The sequence below is a fragment of the Mauremys reevesii genome, linkage group 15 (genome assembly GCF_016161935.1).
Source record: "Mauremys reevesii isolate NIE-2019 linkage group 15, ASM1616193v1, whole genome shotgun sequence".
Lineage (NCBI taxonomy): Eukaryota > Metazoa > Chordata > Testudines > Geoemydidae > Mauremys > Mauremys reevesii.
In genome coordinates this window covers 14,538,233-14,556,199 of record NC_052637.1, presented here as the reverse complement: position 1 = coordinate 14,556,199, position 17,967 = coordinate 14,538,233, and the positions used below count along the sequence as shown (strand labels likewise).

At 51.9% G+C, this 17,967-nt stretch overlaps 1 protein-coding gene across 2 annotated transcripts in view; it reads right to left on the bottom strand.

Annotated features, from left to right (window-relative positions):
- The window catches only part of LOC120383008 (butyrophilin subfamily 2 member A1-like), a 44,486-nt gene that overhangs the window by 12,451 nt on the left and 14,068 nt on the right, over positions 1-17,967 (bottom strand). For both annotated transcript variants that reach the window (XM_039500597.1, XM_039500598.1), the window contains exons 4-10: positions 16,193-16,309; positions 13,560-13,592; positions 12,389-12,421; positions 12,268-12,300; positions 3,036-3,056; positions 928-933; positions 799-825 (exon numbers count right to left, since the gene is read on the bottom strand). In XM_039500597.1, the coding sequence (XP_039356531.1) occupies positions 799-825; positions 928-933; positions 3,036-3,056; positions 12,268-12,300; positions 12,389-12,421; positions 13,560-13,592; positions 16,193-16,309 (270 nt within the window). The remainder of the gene's footprint in view (positions 1-798; positions 826-927; positions 934-3,035; positions 3,057-12,267; positions 12,301-12,388; positions 12,422-13,559; positions 13,593-16,192; positions 16,310-17,967) is intronic.

Here is a 17,967-nt window from a genome sequence, read left to right as displayed (position 1 = left end):
GGGTGTGGAGTTGTCATGGGGGACCTGGAGTGTGGACAACCGAGCAAGGGACAGTCAGGGCTTGTGGTCCAGGGGAGAGGAGGGGAGGGGATGCTTCTCCTCTTTCCCTTGGAAGTAGCTTTAAGGGTTTGTCTACACAGGGAAAAGCCCTGAATAGCTAGTGCAGAACAGCTAGTCAGCACTGACTGCCTGTGCGGACACTCTGATTCCATGCTAAGAGTGCCCGTGTCTGCTTTGGGTTAATCCGCATTGGAACTGAGTGTCCTCACCCCCTGCTGCAGACTGAGTGCAGAATAATAGTGTCCACATGGGGAGTTAGTGCGGAATAGCTTTAAATTCACACCCTCACTATTATGGTGCAGAACAGCGATTCCACACTAGCCATGCTGGGCTCTTCCCTGTGAATTCCCCACACCAACAAGCCCTCAGTGTAGGGAGAGGAGGTTTGAATTCCTTGTTCCTCAACCTAGCAACCCTTCTAGAGCCACCAGCTGCCCCTCTGCCCTCCACCCACTCTCTACCACTGCATCCAGCAGGGTTGGATAAGCTCATCGGCTGGATGTTTCTGCCAAAAAATGGTGAGCAGTGAAACATAGCAACAAAGAACAGTTAAACAATTGCCTGTAGCACCAGCTTCCCCCTCACAGCAGGTACTGTGTGTGTGTGTGTGTAGCCTGGGTATTCTCTATTTTGCCCCACCCCTTAGTTACTGTGAGAGGCGTAAGAGGATTGAGCAGGGACCGAGTATCCCAGAGGAATGGGTCTGACAGCGACTGCAGCAGTATCAGTGTTAGTTACCTGCGTATCCTCGAGCTCTGGCGAGTCCTGAAATAATCAGACATGAGAATTTACACAAACAAAATGCCGACTCAGCAAGTTACAGGCTTAACAAGTCACACACTGAAAAACAAACGACACGGAACTTACCCAGTTCTGCCAGAGGGTCCATGGGAATGAGAGGGGAGAGAAGGGAAAAAAGAACATAAATGAATCAATAGGAGAGATTCTCAGTAACATAAGTGCCCAGTTCTAAACCCACATTACATTGGCTTCAGTGGGAATTTTGCCTGAGTAAGGACAGCAGGATTGGGCTCCTAATCAGTAGTTAGGGCTTCTCCTTTATTGCATCTGATCCTGCAAACTGTCCCCCCAGAAATCAATGGGGCCGCACCTGTGGGGATCACTCATGTGAGTCAGGGGGGCAGATAAAGGGCCCGGTTCACTCCCTGCTCCGGTCACTGTGTGCAGGGATGGTGCAGACTGTCTGGGACCAGGCCTTGGACATCAGAGAATTCCCCTGGCATAGGGAGAGCCCAGCTGGGGTAAAACAGCGTAACTGGCTCCTGTGCTAATTGCTCCCCTCATCCTGGTGTAGGGGGAGTGTCAGGGCTGGGGTGTGTGTGCTGGGGCAGGGCACATCACCAATTCTCAGGGACTACGGCCAGCTGGAGTGAATCAGAGCAGCCCCTGGGGCAGCCTGAGAACCAGGGAGCCATAACCAGCCCCCGCCCTGCCCCCGCCCCACCTCGAGCAGGTCCTGGCCCAGCAGAGAACCTGGGGCCTGTAGCTCAGAGAACTCTTCCTGCATAAGTGTCTCCATCATCTGGGTGATGCTGGTGACCCCAAGGGGTGCTGAGCTCTTACAACTCTTGCCGGCTTTGGTGTGATCAGACCCACGTGCCTGATCCTGCAGCTGCTGTGTGTGGAAACAGGGCTCAGAGGGCCTGATCCTGCTCCAAGGAAACTATGTGTGCGTGAGAACATCCATGGCGAGTTCTCAGGGTGGGCCCTATTCATGTAAACTAATTATTGTTCTCGTTAATATTAGTGTTGCCAGGTGTCTGGTTTATGACTGGAACACCTGGTCGAAAAGCGACCCTGGCAGCTCCGGTCAGCACTGCTGCCCGGGCCGTTAAAAGTCCAGTCGGCAGTGCAGCAGGGCTAAGGCTCCCTGCCTGTCCTAGCTCCGTGGGACTCCTGGAAGCAGCCAGCGTGTCCCTGAGGCCTCTAGGCACAGGGGTGATCAGGGAAGCTCTGAGCACTGCCCCTGCCCTAAGTGGCGGCTCCACGGCTCCCACTGGCCAGGAACCAGGGCCAGTTTGAGCTGCGGGGGCAGTGCCTGCGGGCTCTGAGGCACCTGGCCAACCCTGCACCTAGGAGCCGGACATGCTTCCAGGAGCTATGCAGAGCCAGGGCAGGCAGAGAGCCCTGCTCATTGGGAGCCACCTGCGATAAGTGCCGCCAGGTTGAAGCCCGCACCCCAAACCCTCTCCAGCACCCCCAACCCCCGGCCCCAGGTCGGAACCCTCTCCTGCACCCTAACTCCCTCCCAGAGCCCACACCCCAAACCCCTGCCCCAGACCTGAGCTCCCACCAGCACCCAAATTCCCTCCTGGAGCCCACACCCTCCCCACACCCCAAACCACTGCTCCAGCCTTGAGCCCGCTTCCACACATCAAACCCCTCAGCTCCAGCCCAGACCCCCTCCTGCACCCCAAACCCCTCATCCCTGGCCCCACCCCAGGGTTCACACCCCCATCTGGAGGCTTCATCCCCTCCTGCACCCCTGCCCCAGCCCAGAGCCCCCTCCCATGCTCTGAACCCCTCATTTTTGGTCCAACCCCAAAGCCCGCACCCCCAGCCAGAGCCAAAACCCCCTCCTGCACCCCAAACCCTTGCCCCAGCCCAGTGAAAATGAGTGAGGGTGGGGGAGAACGAGCGACGGAGGGAGGGGAGATGGAGTGAATAGGGGTGGGACTTCAGAGAAGGGACAGGGCCTAGGGGAAGAGGTGGGGCAGAGGGTGGGACAAGGGTGAATGGTTTTGTGCCATTGGCAACTGTAGTTAATATTCATATTTCAATACTACAAATTTTCCATTCATTATTTCTGGGTAATATCTGGACTTCCCCTTGTCATGTACATTACCTGTAACAGTAACACATTAATTTTTACACTAACACGTCTTTGCTCTCACAGCTCTGAGTGTTCCCTTTCCAATTTAAAGCATAATCAAAACTAGTAAAAACACACATACCTTTCACTGCCTCGTATTCCCCTGGAAAGTAAAATCCGGAGTTAACGTTGAGTCTCAAAATTTAATGGGAAATAGTTGAGCAAAAAGCAACGTCTCCCTCACTGGTGTTACAAATGTTTTGTAAAATGTGTCCATAAGACGCTAGGCAGAGCACAGCACAGGAGCCGGCTTCTTATGGAGGCAGGGACCCAACCTGTCCTGCCCCAGCTGTTACATGTACTATGTTATACACCTCAGACGCTGCACAGGTAAACCTGGACCAGAGAGCAGGGCTTCCTGGCTCCACATAACTACTCTCTGTCCCTCCCATATTGATCCCTGAAACTCTCCCCACCCACTCCTCTTCATCCCCTGACCTCTGCACAGACACACACACCTTTAAGTAGGGTTTCCAATTTTGGTTGGATGTATTCCTGGAGATGTCATCACAAGACATAATCTTTAATTAAGGATTAATCTTTAATGCCTGGAGACTCCAGGGAAATCCTGGAGGGTTAGCAACCCTACCTTTAAGCCCCACCCAACATCATACCTGCATATCCCATGGCCAGTCTCCTGCCCCACTCCAAATTGTTATTTGCATTCCAGTTGCATCTATAGGTTACACTTAGTGCTGGGCCCAATTGCACTAGGTTCTGTATGCACACAGTCCATGCTGGGCCCCACTGCGCTAGGTCTTGTACACACACACTCAGGGCTGGACCCCACAGCCAGGGCTGGATTAACTCTCTTGAGGGCCTGGGACTAGTTGATTTTGTGGGGCCCCCTTTTCTCTGGGGTTGGGCCAAAAATGAGGGTTTCAGTGTGTCGGAGGGGGCTGCTGGGGAGCGGGCTGGGGGCAGGGATCTGGGCGGGAGGTAGGGTGCAGGAGAAAGCTGGGGCTGAGGGGGCTGGAAGGGACAGAGGGTGCAGGAGCAGGGTGGGGGTGCGGGATCTGGGAGGGAGGAAGGGAGGGTGCAGGAGCAGGCTAGGGGTGGGGGTGGGGTCTGGGAGGGAGGGAGGGTGCAGGAGCGGGCTGGGGGGAGGGAGTGTGGGGTCTGAGGGAGGGTGCAGGAGTAGGCTGGGGGGGTCTGGGAGGAAGGGTGTGGGAGGGTGTGGGGGTGGGGGGTCTGGGAGGGAGGGAGGGTGTGGGAGCAGGCTGGGGGTGGGAATGCGGGGTATGGGAGGGTGTAGGAGCGGGCTGGCATGTGGGGCACTTACCTGCTGTTCCCGTTTGGTGTCAGGAAAGGACACCTGCAGGCACCGACCCCCACATCTCCCATTGGTCCCAATTCCCAGCCTACGGGAGCAGTGGGAGTGGAGCGAGCGAAGCACTGGGAGAGGAGCTTCCCTGCACTAGTGGTGGCGCAGCTCCAGCCCGGGGTGGGTGTGGGAGAAACGGGTCAGCAGTGCACGGAACCGCTCCCCCTTCCCCCCCGCCAGACAGAGCCGGCCAAGAATGCAACACAGAGGAGCTTTAGTGGCTGCAGCCCAGGCCCTTCCCCCCCCCCCCCGCTTAGCCTGGGGCCCTGTGCTACTACAGCCCCTAAAGGCCCTTTCTTAATCCAGCCCTGCCCACAGCGCTAGGGACCTGTTCACACACACTCCAGACTGTAAGAGACACAATCCCTATTCCAAAGTGTTTACAGTCCGGGGGGCCTGACCCTGCAAATATTTATGCCCAGGTCTAACTTTACCCACAAACCTCGTCCTCTTCCCCACCCACCCCTCTAACTGCTGCCCCATCTCCCTCCTCCCTTTTGTCTCTGAACTCAGTGAACCCAGGCTGCAAACACTGCTTGTGTCTCCAGCTGTCCTAGATCCCTTCCAGTCTGACTTCCCGCTCCACTCGAACCGCTCTCACTGGGGTCCCTAGTGATCAGCTTGGCCAAATCTCAGTACCCACAGCCTTGTGGTTATTTCTGGTTTCTCCCTCTGCACACCCAGGCCACTTCTGGTGCCTCTTGAGCGTTATCTCCAGTATCTGCCCTTTTCTCTCCATCCCTGTAGCATAACCTCTCTCTCAGGCCCTCATTAGATCCTGCCACAACTAAAACAACAGCCTCTTCTATGGCTCCCAGACACACCCACTGTCCCACTTCTGTCCACAGAAACTGCATCTAACAAAGTGACAGTCCCTGGACCAAGGAGCTCACCCTCTGCATGGCCAACCGGGTACAACAGGGGGATGAAATAGACAAGTGGCGTGAAGGGGTTGGGAGGGGAAGGTAACGATAAAAACAAACCACAGCCCAGCTCAGCAGGTGCCCAATGCCAGATGGGAGAGATTCCATGGGGTGCAGCACAGCTGGGTTTGGAGGAGGGATTGAAGAGAGAAGGGGGCAGCTTTACTAATATTGAGGGAGTGTTTTTCGGTACATGGAGTGGGAGGGGGAGAAAACACTGAGGTGTTTAAGGGAGAAGCAGACAGGTGGGTGACCCAGGCTGTGGGTGACCAGACACCCCAGTATTATCAGGACCGTCCCAATATTAGGGGCTTTGTCTTATATATGTAACTATACACCCTACTGCAAAAAAAAAAAAAAAAAGGCCAGCAGCAATACGGCTCCCCCTGGAAGTGGTGCTGAGGGTGATGGCTCCACGAGCCCACCCCTACAGCCGGCTCTGCAGGCTGCCATCATTGGCAGAGGGAAGGTGGCACCAATCGCTCAGACAGGGTGGGACTAAATGTTGAGTTGAGGGGCCTAAAGGCAAAGACAAGGAGCTTGTGCTGGAGCGGTGCTGGAGGGGCCTTAGTGGAACTAAGTGGTGGAGGTGGCAAGAGAGACGAGCCTGAGGGCTGAGCCCAGCAGCCGGGCTTTGGGTGCGGCTGAGGGGACAAAGCGACTGGCATCGAGGCCGGGCAGGAGGAGATCACAGCAGTGCAGGTGTGAGATGATGGGGGGAACGAGAGCCTGGGCTGTCGGGACAGACACAAGAGGCTGGATCTGTGACGTGTTACACACGCAGGAGCAGGGAGACTGGGATGAGGTCAGGACGTGCAGCCCAGTGAGAGGGTGAGTCAGAGACGATGCCCAGATTTCTTGCCTGAGTGACTGGGAGGATGGAGGTGTTGTTAGGGTGGCCAACACTGTATTTCAAAAATACAGGATAGTTTTTTCTGCCCGCTTGCCCAACTCCCAGCCCAGGCCTATATCATGGAACGGTTCTGAGCTACTCTGGGCTCCTTCCAGTCAGCTCAAGCCTCACACCCCACCTCAGGGCTACAGTATCTGGACCACAGGAGAAGCAGAGATCCTGGTACCTAGCTCGGGGCAGACCAGTGTGCGGGATGGGAGGCAGGGAGGGAGGGGGAGCAGCCACAGCCCCCTGCCTCAGGGAGGGCTCACAGTGTTATCCAAAGAGATGAAGAAACTAGGAAGTGAGGAGGGCTCTGAGGGGTGCAGAGGAGATTAAACACTCAGTGGTTGAACTTAAGTTGCCTTCTGGACATTGATGAGAAGATGTCAGACAGCCAAGATGTGGGAAGAGACTTTAGCGGAGAAAGAGTTTGAGAGACATTGGCACAGACATCTACCCTGACATCTGGTGGTGAATTATGGCGAGTGTGGAAAAGAACTTAGGGGGCTGGTCTTGTTTGCATAGGCACACCCAATCTGCCTAGCATAAGCCCACGGCAGCCCAAAATGGTCACTTTGACAGCTGTGGGATCCCCCATTTCTCAGTTATTGGGGTAGGATGAATAAAGTGTTGTTACCCTGATTATGTGAATGAAGGACTATGAGACTGTTTTATAACAGAGGGTCTCACAATCAACTAAGTAGCACTTGCTAGACAAGGGACACAGGTTCCAAAACCCAGTAAATTAAGAGTGGGTGGGGATAGGTGTGTCTGGTATGTCAATTGTGCGTTCTCTCTGTTCCTCCTTCTTGAGTAACAGAGCTACTTTTGATTCCATTAGGAATCTAGTTAGAGGCTGCTGAGCCTGATTTCAGTTTAGGCTAATGGTGCACCAGCACTGGGGCTCCCCTACTACAAGCTGAAACTACTAAAAGAGCTAAACTTAGTGAGCTGAGATCACTGACTGCTGTGTTAATTGGTGGGGGAGCCTAAAGATACATTACTAAGCATTTGGCAGAGCAGTTTGTAGGATGGTTGGAGCAGTGAGTGCAGCAGAGTGGAGCTGAGCAGTCTGTGGGGACAGTGGGAGTAGTTCACGGGACAGTGAGTGGAGAGGAGAAGCTGGTGGAGTGCATGTGGGACAGTTGGAGCGGCCCATGGAACAGCAAGTGGAGCAGAGCAGACTGGAGCAGTTTGTGGGGACGGCTGGAGGAGTGGAGCCGTTCATGGTGAAGGCAGCAGCAGACCTCCACGGAGAGGTGGGGTAGTCGGCCTTGACCCACATAAGGTGCCCCTTAACACCCTGTGTGCCCCCCTCATTTCCACCCAGGCTGCGGGGGTAAAACTCTGCAGATGAACTTTTGAACTCTGGGGTGGCACTCACCAGGGACAGAGACTTTTGGGTTGTTGGACTTTGGAGTGATTTGGACTTAAGACCCTGAGGGGAAAAGGACATTGCCAAACGTACTTGGAGGTGGGTCTTATGCTCATGGTTTGTGTTATGAATCCTGTTTGTGGTGTTTCCCCAATATGATGCCACATTGTTTCCCTCCTTTATTAAAAGGATTTTGCTACACTCAGACTCTGTGCTTGTGAGAGGGGAAGTGTTGCCTCCTAGAGGCGCCCGGGCAGGGGTGGTATGTAATTGTCCCAGGTCACTGGGTGGGGGCTCGAGCTGGTTTTGCATTATGTTATTGAAACAGAACCCCTCGATACTGGACCTGGCCCTTCTTGCTGCCAACTCAGAGGGGCAGAAGGGTTACACAAGTATAGGCTATAGATTGTGTTTCTTATACCTGTAACTTTGTTTACAAATCTACACTTGCTTTTGAGTCTCTGTCTCAGGCTCTATTAATTAAACTTCAGTTTGGTTTTACTGTAGATGTGTCTAAGTGCCTAGTGCAAAGGAGTGTGTTGAACAAAGGTGAAGCCAGTAAGCAGGGGTGCACTGCTTCCACTGAGGCACCAGATCGGCGTGCATTGCTGGTGTCCAGGAGGAGACAGGGGACTGGGCACGGGAATGTAACAAAGCCGGGGTGTGAATTGGTAGCCTGCAGAGAGAGACAGCAGGGCTCATGGAGCCCAGCGCCTCGTGTTGCCTGTAGCCAGTAGCTTTGGGAGAATTTCCCCTGGTGGGCACAGAGAAGGGTCCCACACTGTGAGCAGGTTGCAGCGATTTACCCTGGAGAACTCGTGTAACCCCAAAGGCATCTTAGAGCTCCCGATACAATGAATGGGGAAAAGCAGGTGCCTTAGAATGGGATCCACAGAACCCAGTATGTTAGGAGCCAGCCAATAGGAGAGACTGACAAAAGGGATATGTACATTAATGTGCTAAGCCCCACCCCTCTCCTGATGGTGGTGCCTTTCTCTGCTAATGATCCACAGCAAGGAGCCCTCTTCTGCAGCCAGGCAGTGTGTCTGTGAGACAGAGTAAGGCACTAGCCACACTCCACACAAGATGGCCGAAGGGCAGAGGGGTGTTATAGAGTGATTCTGAGTTAATATTTGATTAAAGTGTAACAACTTGAACAAAAAAGACAGAGGGAGACTCACATCAGAATGTCCCATAGCCCAGTGGTTAGAGCAGAGGTGAGCAAACTATGGATGTGGCCTGGGGGACCCTCCTGCCAGGCCCCTGAGCTCCTGGCCCGGGAAGCGAGCCCCCGCCCCTCCCCCACAGCCTCAGCTCACTGCGCTGCCGGCACAATGCTCTGGGCTGCAGGACTGGGAGCTCCTGGGGCAGTGCAGCTGCAGAGCCTCGGCCCGACCCAGTGCTACAAGCAGGAAGTAGGGTGGTTGGATAGAGGGCAGGGGAGTTCAGGGTGGTGGTCAGGGGTGTGGATAAGGGGCAGGAAGGTCAGAGGGTGGGGAACGGGGGTTGAACGGGAGGAGGGCAGTCAGGAATGAGAGGAGGGGCAGTCAAGGGCAGAGCTTCTGGGGGCAGTCAGGGGACAGGGAGCAGGGAGGTGGATGGGGAAAAGGGTCCCGGGGAGGCTGTCAGGGAACAGGGGGGCTTGGATGAGACAGGAGTCCCGAGGGGGCTGTCAGGGGGCAAGAAGCGGCGGGGGCCAGGCCATACAATTTTGGAAACCTGATGCAGCCCTCAAGCCAAAAATTTGCCTGCCCCTGGCTTAGAGCATTCTCCTGAGAGGCAGAAGATCCTTGTTTAAATGCCTTCTCTAGTAGAGATGGGGGACTTGAACCAGAGTCTTCTACATCCCAGCTGGGTACTCTAACCCCTGGGCTAAATGTTACAAGGGAGGCACACCCTTTTTCCATCTCCCACTTCATGCTGTGTGCTGTTGGGTGACCTCTGAGCACATCTACTGGATCAGGCCCCATAAGTGAGCTAGATGCTCCTCCCCTCAGTTGATGTGTCTCCAGGGTCACAGGTGGGAGATAGGTGCCCAGATGTCTATAGCAAGGCAGCCATGTATTCCATGTGTCCAGAGGCAGAAACTTAGACACTAAGAGAATGTTTACACCAGGGATTAATGCCCCGAGTGAGTTTAGGTGCCTACAGGGTTGGGTTTCAACCAAGTGGGGTTTTGTGAACTATGGTGCCTAAAACTGGGATTGAGAGGCTTATGGCTAGGGTTTCTTTGTAGGTCCAGGCCATAATGCACAATGCAATTCCCAGATAATAACTACATTAATGTGGAGTTAAGGCTGAGGGGACATACTTGTAACTGTAACCCTTCTGCCCCTCTGAGTTGGCAGCAACAAGGGCCGGGTTCAGTATCCAGGGGTTCCGTTTCAATAACACACTGCAAAACCGGGTCAAGCCCCCACCCAGTGACCTGGGACAATTACATACCCCCCCCCCCCGGCGCCTCACTTCCCCACTCGCAAGCATGGAGTCTGAGTATAGCAAAATCCTTTTAATAAAGGGGGGGAAACAATGCGGCATTACATTGGAGAAACACCACAAACAGGCTTATAATACAAACCATCAGCAAAAAAACCCACCTCTAAGTATGTTTGGCAATGTCCTTTTCCCCCCTCAGGGTCTTAAGTCTAAATCACCCCAGAGTTCAAAAGTTTTAACCCCCCCGCAGCCTGATTGGAAATGGGGGGAGCAGCACAGGGTGTAAAGGGGCACCTTATGTGGGCCAAGGCCAACTGCCCTGCCTCTCCGTGGAGATCTGCTGCAGCCTTCACCACGAACAGCTCTGTTCCTCTCACTGTTCTATGGGCTGCTCAAACCCTTCCACACACTGCTCCGCTCCACCCAGCCATCCTATGAACTACTCCAGCTGTTCCCACAAACAGCTCAGCTCCACTAGGCTACTCCAACCATCCTACAAAACTGCTCTGCCAGCCACTTAGCAATATATCTTCAAGCTCCCCCACTAGTTAACACAACACTCAGTGATCTCAGCTCTTGGTGATTTCAGCTTGTAGTAGGGGAGCCCCAGTGCTGTTGCACCATTGGTCCAAAGTGAATTCAGCTCAACAACTTCTAGATTCCTAATAGACTCAAAATTAGCTCCACTATTCAACAGTGGAGAGGAAGAGGGGGAAAGAAGTGCAATTGATATGCCAGACTCTCAAAAGGGTACCCATACCATCAGATACACATACCCATCCCTAACCTCTCTCAATTCACTAGGTTTTGGCATCCATGTCCCTTGTCTAGCAAGTGCTACTTAAGTGATGGTGAAACTCTGTCATAAAGCAGTCTCATAGTTCCTCATTCACATAATCAGGGTGACAACACTTTACTCCTCCTGCCCCAATAACAAAGAAATTGGGGATCCCACAGCTGTCAAAGTAACCATCCCAGGCTGCCGTTGGCTATGCTAGGCAGGGTGGGTGTGCAAATGCAAATACCTGAAATTCTTTTCCACACTCCCCATAATTCTCCACCAGATGTCAGGATACAGCTCATCCTGACTCTGCTTACGTAACTTAAGGGTAAAATACATTACAGGAGGAATCTTTTAATTATTCCCAAACCAAGTGTTATACACCCAGGAAATACAAATTATGGTTAAATTATAAAAGAAATCTATGGTCTAGAAATCAGCTAAGGGGGGAGGGATAGCTCAGTGGTTTGAGCATTGGTCTGCTAAACCCAGGATTGTGAGTTTAATCCTTAGGGGGGGCACTTGGGGAACGAAGGTAAAAATCTGGGGATTGGTCCTGCTTTGAGCAGGGGGTTGGACTCAATGGCCTCCTGAGGTCCCTTCCAACCCTAATATTCTATGATTCTAAGGCACCTAAACAACCTTAACTCTGCCCTGTAGTAAGATCATGAGGGGAAAACTGAAAACCATTGTGTGCCTTTAAAAATCAGTTTCATTTAATGTAGAACCACACACACTGCTCTGCACTGATAAGACCTGTATAGTTATTGTATGGAGTCACTGCAGGGTGGGGCTGAGGTTGTGGGTGTGCATGGTCACTGAGGGTAAAATCCCTCCCCCCCCCCCACACCATATTACATGGGCATGGAAGGGTCAGAACACAGGGGGTTCACAGGTGAGGGATCCTGTCAAACACTGGACAAGTCTCTCTGGGTTCATCTACATTGCAAAAAACCTTGTATCAATGGGTCTGAGCTTGGGGCAAGTGACTCGGGCTTGCAGCGCTCGCACTCCAGGGCTGAAAATAGCAGTATAGAAGTTACTGCTTGGGCTGTCACCTGTGTTCTAAAACCCAGCGATGGGGGAAAGCGTCTCAGAGCCTGGGCTCCAGCCCGAGTGGGAACGGTTACACTCCCAGATTTAGCCCTTGCAGCACAAGCCCCAGGCAATGAGACTCGCAGCCACGGGTGGGTTTTTGCACTATACACGTACCCACAGTCTCCAGCAATGAGACTGACCGAGCTGGGCTGGTGTATGCAGGGCCCTGGGCTCAAGGTGCCATTTCTGTAATTCCCATGGGGTTTATTAGGACAAATGGGCCATTCACCCTTCAGAGCCTCTTTGTGTCAGCGCAAGCAGCCCTGAGCTCACTGCTTGGGGCTCTGGCGTTGAGATGGAGACATTCCCTGTCACTCAAACAGGCTCTAACTCCACTTGCTAAAAATTGAGCTAAAGATGTTAAACTGTGACTCCACTGGCAGTAAATGTGGCTTTCAATTGAGTTCAGTTGGCTCAACTAAGCTGACATGACTGACTTCACATGAAATCTTCAACGCATCCCATTGGTCCCAGACACTGACCTTTCTGCCTCTTCATCTCAGATTGCAGAGCCTCTAAAGGGAGAAAAAAGGGAGAGGTGAGATTTCCCCCTGTCGTGTTTATGGGGATAGAGTTAATATTGTAACTGGCCCAGACACTGACCTTTTTCTTGTTCCCGTTCAGACAGCAGGGTCTCTAGAGAGAGAACAGGGTGAGAGGTGATGCATCAATTCATAGATTCCAAGGCCAGGAGGGACCATGTAGACAGGCCGGACTCACCCCTGCAGTGCCTCCTGCTGGTGACTTCCGGGAATTAGCTCTGTTTCCAGCCCAGAGCACCCTCTACAGGCCAGTGATCTGCCTTCAAGATGCTGGCCCCCGTGTCCCTCCCAGGACCCCAGTGCCCCTTTAACTGGGTCTACCCCTCCCAGGGGAACCCCCACCTCACTATCCCCACTTTGCCTCAGTATTGGCTACTGCCCAGTCTCCATCTAGCCCCCATTCCCTGGGGCAGATTGCAGTATCAGCCGCTCATCATAGGCAAAGGGGTTTGGACCTGCTGCCTTTGTCTACCCCGGGCTGCCCCCTGAAACCCCCAGTACCTCTTGGCCTAATGCTAGGCCACAGCCTGGGGCTTTCCAGGCAGGACCTCCCCAGCTCCTCTGGCTTTCCCCAGCCCTGCTCCACTCTAGTACCTTCACAGGCACCCTGCAGCCAGGCCCTTTTCCCTCTACAGGCAGAGGAAGAATGATGGGGTTCCTGGCTCACTGTCTCTTACAGGGGCCAGCTGGGCCTGATTGGGACCTGGCCACAGCTGGGCCTGCTTTCTCCCAATCAGCCCAGGCTTCTTGCCCCAGATACAGCCCTCTCCTGGGCTGTTTTAAGCCCCGAAGGGCAGGAGCAGGGGACCATCCTGCTACAGATCATTATGTTTGATTGCACTCCTGTCCCTGTTCTTTTATTAGTTGTCCCCCAAAATTAGTGGGTTTCTGAGGTCCTGTAGATCCTCCCCTTAGGCTGGGGGGGGATCCTTTAGCATTGGGCGGGCTTCCTCCCGCCCAGTTTCCCGGAAATCCAATAGATACAGATCATTATGATCACCTAGTCTGATCCCTGTATAACACAAACCTGTGGGCTTCCCCACAACAATTCCTACAGAAGATCGTTTTTAGAAAAACATCCATCTTGATTTACAAACTGCTAGTGCTGGAGAATCCACCACAGCCCTTGGGAAATTATTCCAATAGTTAATTAATAATGGTGAGATTTCACCCTATTTTATTTATGGGGATAACTCTACTGCCAGCTAGTGTGATGGGATCCAAACACTGACCTTTCTCGCTCTCCATCTCAGATCGCAGAATCTCTAGAGAGAGAAAAGGGCAAGAGGTGAGATTTCACCATCATGTTTAAGGTGCAGTTACTGCTATTAACATAATTGTGCTGTAACTATGGAAGCGAGACAGACAGACTGACAAACAGGACACACAGACAGATCTGTCTCAACATCCCTGCACTGACCATCCCTCACTTTCCTTCCACACTGACCATCAGCTCTAGGAGCTGCTCTAAGTGTCTCCCCCAGGAGCCATCCCTGCTCCCTGGGACCAATCACTCCTGTCTGATCTGGCTGTTGTGGGTAAGAGGAGAGAAGGTCTCTTTTTTTATCCAGTTCTCTGTCTGCTCCCCTCTGTGCCCATCCCCTGAAAAGCCCCAGCTCTCCCCAGCTCCTGACTGTGGGGATGAGGGAGGGAAGTGAGTGATGGGAATGGGGCATTGACCTGAGCTGGATACGAGACAGGGTCTGATTGGCTCCATCATAGGTCAACTCCTGGCCATGTCTCACTAGGGTCATGCCCATTCCCTGATCCTAGTGATATCTGGGACCAGCTCCTTCTAGGGCCTGGGTAGATGGGGTTCCCCAACTAAGAATGGAGTGGAGGATGGGCTGCATGCTTCGTTCAGCATGAACTATGAAGGGGTGTGTGGATGGGCCCTACAGGCATCGCCTCTAAGATCAGCTCTTTCCTACTTGGAGCTCATCTACTTGGTGCATCAACCCTGGGGTACCAACACTGCAGGAAATGGAGTTAGCATCGTGTCTAACAGTCACTGGTGAGCACAGCCTGAGCAAGACCATCCTATGCCCAGTGTGAGCAGCGTCTCAGACCAGCTGTGCAAGTCCTGAGTGTGTTTGTATTATTACAGCATCCTAGCCACAGCTCACCAGTGCAGCTAGTGCAGAGAATTCTCTGCAAGGCCCAGGGAACAAGACAGTGACAGTTAATTTTTCTGATTTTTTTAGTGCTTGGAAATAAATGATAGAATCATAGAATCTCAGGGTTGGAAAGGACCTCAGGAGCTCATCTAGTCCAATCCCCTGCTCAAAGCAGGACCAATCCCCAATTAAATCATCCAAGCCAGGGCTTTGTCAAGCCTGACCTTAAAAACCTCTAAAGAAGGAGATTCCACCACCTTTGGCTCATTGTTTATGTTTATGAACCCTGTTTGTGGTGTTTTCCCAAATTAATGCCAGGTTATTTCCCTCCTTTATTACAAGTTTCTTTCTACACTGAGACTTTGTGCTTGCAAGAGGGAAAGTACTGCCAGAGGGTGGTATATAATTGTCCCAGGTTACTGGGTGGGGGCTCAAGTTGCTTCTGTGTTGCACTGATGTACAGAAACCCCTAGATATTGAACCCGGCCCTTGTTGCTGCCAGTTCCAACAGACAGAAGGTTTACAGGTGACCGTTCTACAGGTACAACACAGCTCCTCTCTGCTTCTCTGAATTGCCTGCTTCCATCCTCACTGGGAAATCATTGTAACAGACATTTCCCCTTCCCAATTCTTCAGATACTTGTAAATTCCCACACAGCACTTCAGGCGAGAAAACCCTGCCTGGGACTTTCACAGCTGCCTTGGGGTTTGCACACTTGGTGCCCATTAATTTTAACAAAAATTGAGTATTCAGATCCCTTAGGCAGCTTTGAAAACCCAACATTGCTAGAAATGGCCAGATCACTGAAGGCCAATTTCTGCCCCTTGTGATCAGAGGAAAACCTGCAGCTGAGCACTTGTACCACAATAGAGGGTTTATTGCCCTGTCCCTGTAGCAGGATCTCAGGGCTTGTCTACACCTGCAGCACTGCAGCTGCACCAGTGCAGATGTGCCACTGGAGCGCTTAGTGGCGACGCTACCTATGCCGACAGGAGAGCCTCTCCCGTTGGGGTAGGTACTTCACCTCCCCGAGAGCTAGGTCGGGATCACTGAGTTGCTCACGGGCAAGGATTTCCCACACCCCCGAGTGAGGGATGTAGTTCTACTGACAGAAGTGTGCAGTGTAGATCCACCCTCAGGCTGAGTGCAGCAAGTTTCAGCGCAGCAACTTGCCAGTGTAGACAGGCTCCCCACACCGGGAGCTACACCCCTCGTGGAGTGGTTTTCCTAGAGTACAGGGAGAGCTCTCTCTGGGCACTGGCACGTGACCACACTGTAGAGGAGGTAACCTCTCCATTATCACTACTTTCCCATTCACAGCTCCTACTCATCTAGATGGGGAGGGGAAGGGGCATGCACAGACGGGGGAATGGAGCAGAACTGGAGCCGAAGAAATCTCCTCTCTCTTACTGTCCGTTAGTTTTTTCTTGCCAAGTAACAAATGTCAGTGGTCCAAGCCCAGCTCACTGAGCCCCACACGGGTGTTTCAATGTAAGCAGTGTTGATCCTGTGGAATAGTTCAGAATCCCATTCGATGGGGATCCTTTAGTGAGCATTGAAGGGGTGAAGCCATTTGACCCTTCTCAACTCAAATATAAAGTCATCATTCACCCTCCCCCTGAATCCCATTGCCTGAAACTCTTCTGAACATGGAATCAAAGTTCCTTAAGCCCTGTATCTTTACTTTTGTTTTTCATTTTTCTCTTTCCCCCCAACTTCAAATCCCCCCCACCCCTCGTTACTTCACCTGTTGCTCTGTGTCGCCTCCAGAAGCAGTAAGCGGCCAGGGCCATGAGAACAGCCAGGAGAGCCAGGATCACCCAGAGAGCCACTTTCGATTGATTGACCCTGGGGAAAAATGGCTCTGCAAGAGAAAGTGCCATTGACTTGGGAGCAAACATGCGCAGAATGAAGGCAGGACACTGTGACAGTGGTGACACTGTGATTAGTTAAAAGAATCTAACAGGGAAATACACTGTGAGAGGTGATTCCTTTGTGCTTTATTATTAAGTCAATGAAAGTCCAGGCTTCATTCTTCTTACTTATCATGGTTCATTAATGGGAGGGGGTGTGCTGGAGGTAGGGAGGGGGTAGAGACAGGGTGGAGCTCTGCTGTGTTACATCAATCCCCCACTGGCATTAATTCAGGTATTCCCTAGGCTGCTCTAACTGATCCTCAAGCTGCAGCCAGTGCAGACTGGCCCTGAGAATCAGAGAGTTGTGACCAGCTTCCTGACACCCCCAGCTCCCCTGTGCTCAGAGGGGCTCGGCCACATGAGAGACTCTGGCCCAAAATATCTTATTGCAGGATTTTAATACAAACAAAACTTGAGCCTGGAAAGTCAGATTAAAAATTCTTCCAGATTCCTCTTCCCTAGGCCCTGGGGCGATGCTGACGACAGGATCCTTGCTATGTGGTTAGTGTGATGTATTAAAAACTGTGTAAAAATCACAAATTGTCCCCCTGAATCCTGAGGGGATTTCTGGTGCTTGCAGACTAGGGGGCTCTATAAGAAGCATGCAGTGTGGGGCCTCTGCAGTCACTCTGCACAGAGCCAAGTGGGCTGTGTTCTGCCTCCCTGCCTCAGGGAGCAGCCTGCTTTGTCTCTCTCTGCATTTGGCTGTTGTGTGTTAGAGTTCTGGATTCTTGGAAATAAAGCAGTGTTACATTGCACCCTTCCAGGAAGAGTATTTGTTTTGTTTCTCACTCTCTGTGAGTATGCTGGGAACACAACAATCATGTGATACCGGGTATACCATAAGCTTATCAGCAGTGCAGCACTATGAGATCTCAGGTGAATAGTGATTAACATATGCAACATTGTTATTATAGTTATGAACTACTCATTCTGTATTAACAAAGTTATTTAGTAGATAATAACACAGAAAAATATGAACCTTTTTTTTCTAAAAATTAAGATGCTTTTAGCTAAAAGTTTGTTTCTGCATATTTTGGGCCTGATCCTTTAGTGTTAGCACTGCCAAAACTCTCATCAACCTGGTTATGCAAGGAAGATAGGATCTGTCCCACTGTGTGACTGTGAAATAAAAAAACACAATGTACATTCATGGCCGATGCTGGCTGTGGAGCTCGATGATTACTGCCTTCTGTGCAATTAAGCACAAGTTACGACCTGATCCTCAGTTATGACTAGGGCAAAATTCTCATTTAAGATGATTGGAGTTTTGCCAGAGTCTGAACTGAAGTACCGGGCCCAGAGTGGAGCTTTTATACTGATGTGGTATTTTCAGATATAATCTAAGTAGCAATGCTCAGACCATCTCCAGGGCTCTCTTGTGCTAATCAGGAAAAATGACTTAATTGGCTAAATTTTCATAAATACAGAGCACCCAGCAGTTCTCAGTGAGAAGAAAGGAGAGTTCCCTCCCTCTCCACACTGAGAACTGTGATCCTCACAGCACACACAGAGAGGTTAGATACAAACATAAATATTCTGGCTGGAAGGTTGCAGCGTAACACGACTTTATCCCTTAGAATCCAGACCCTTAACCCACAAGAAC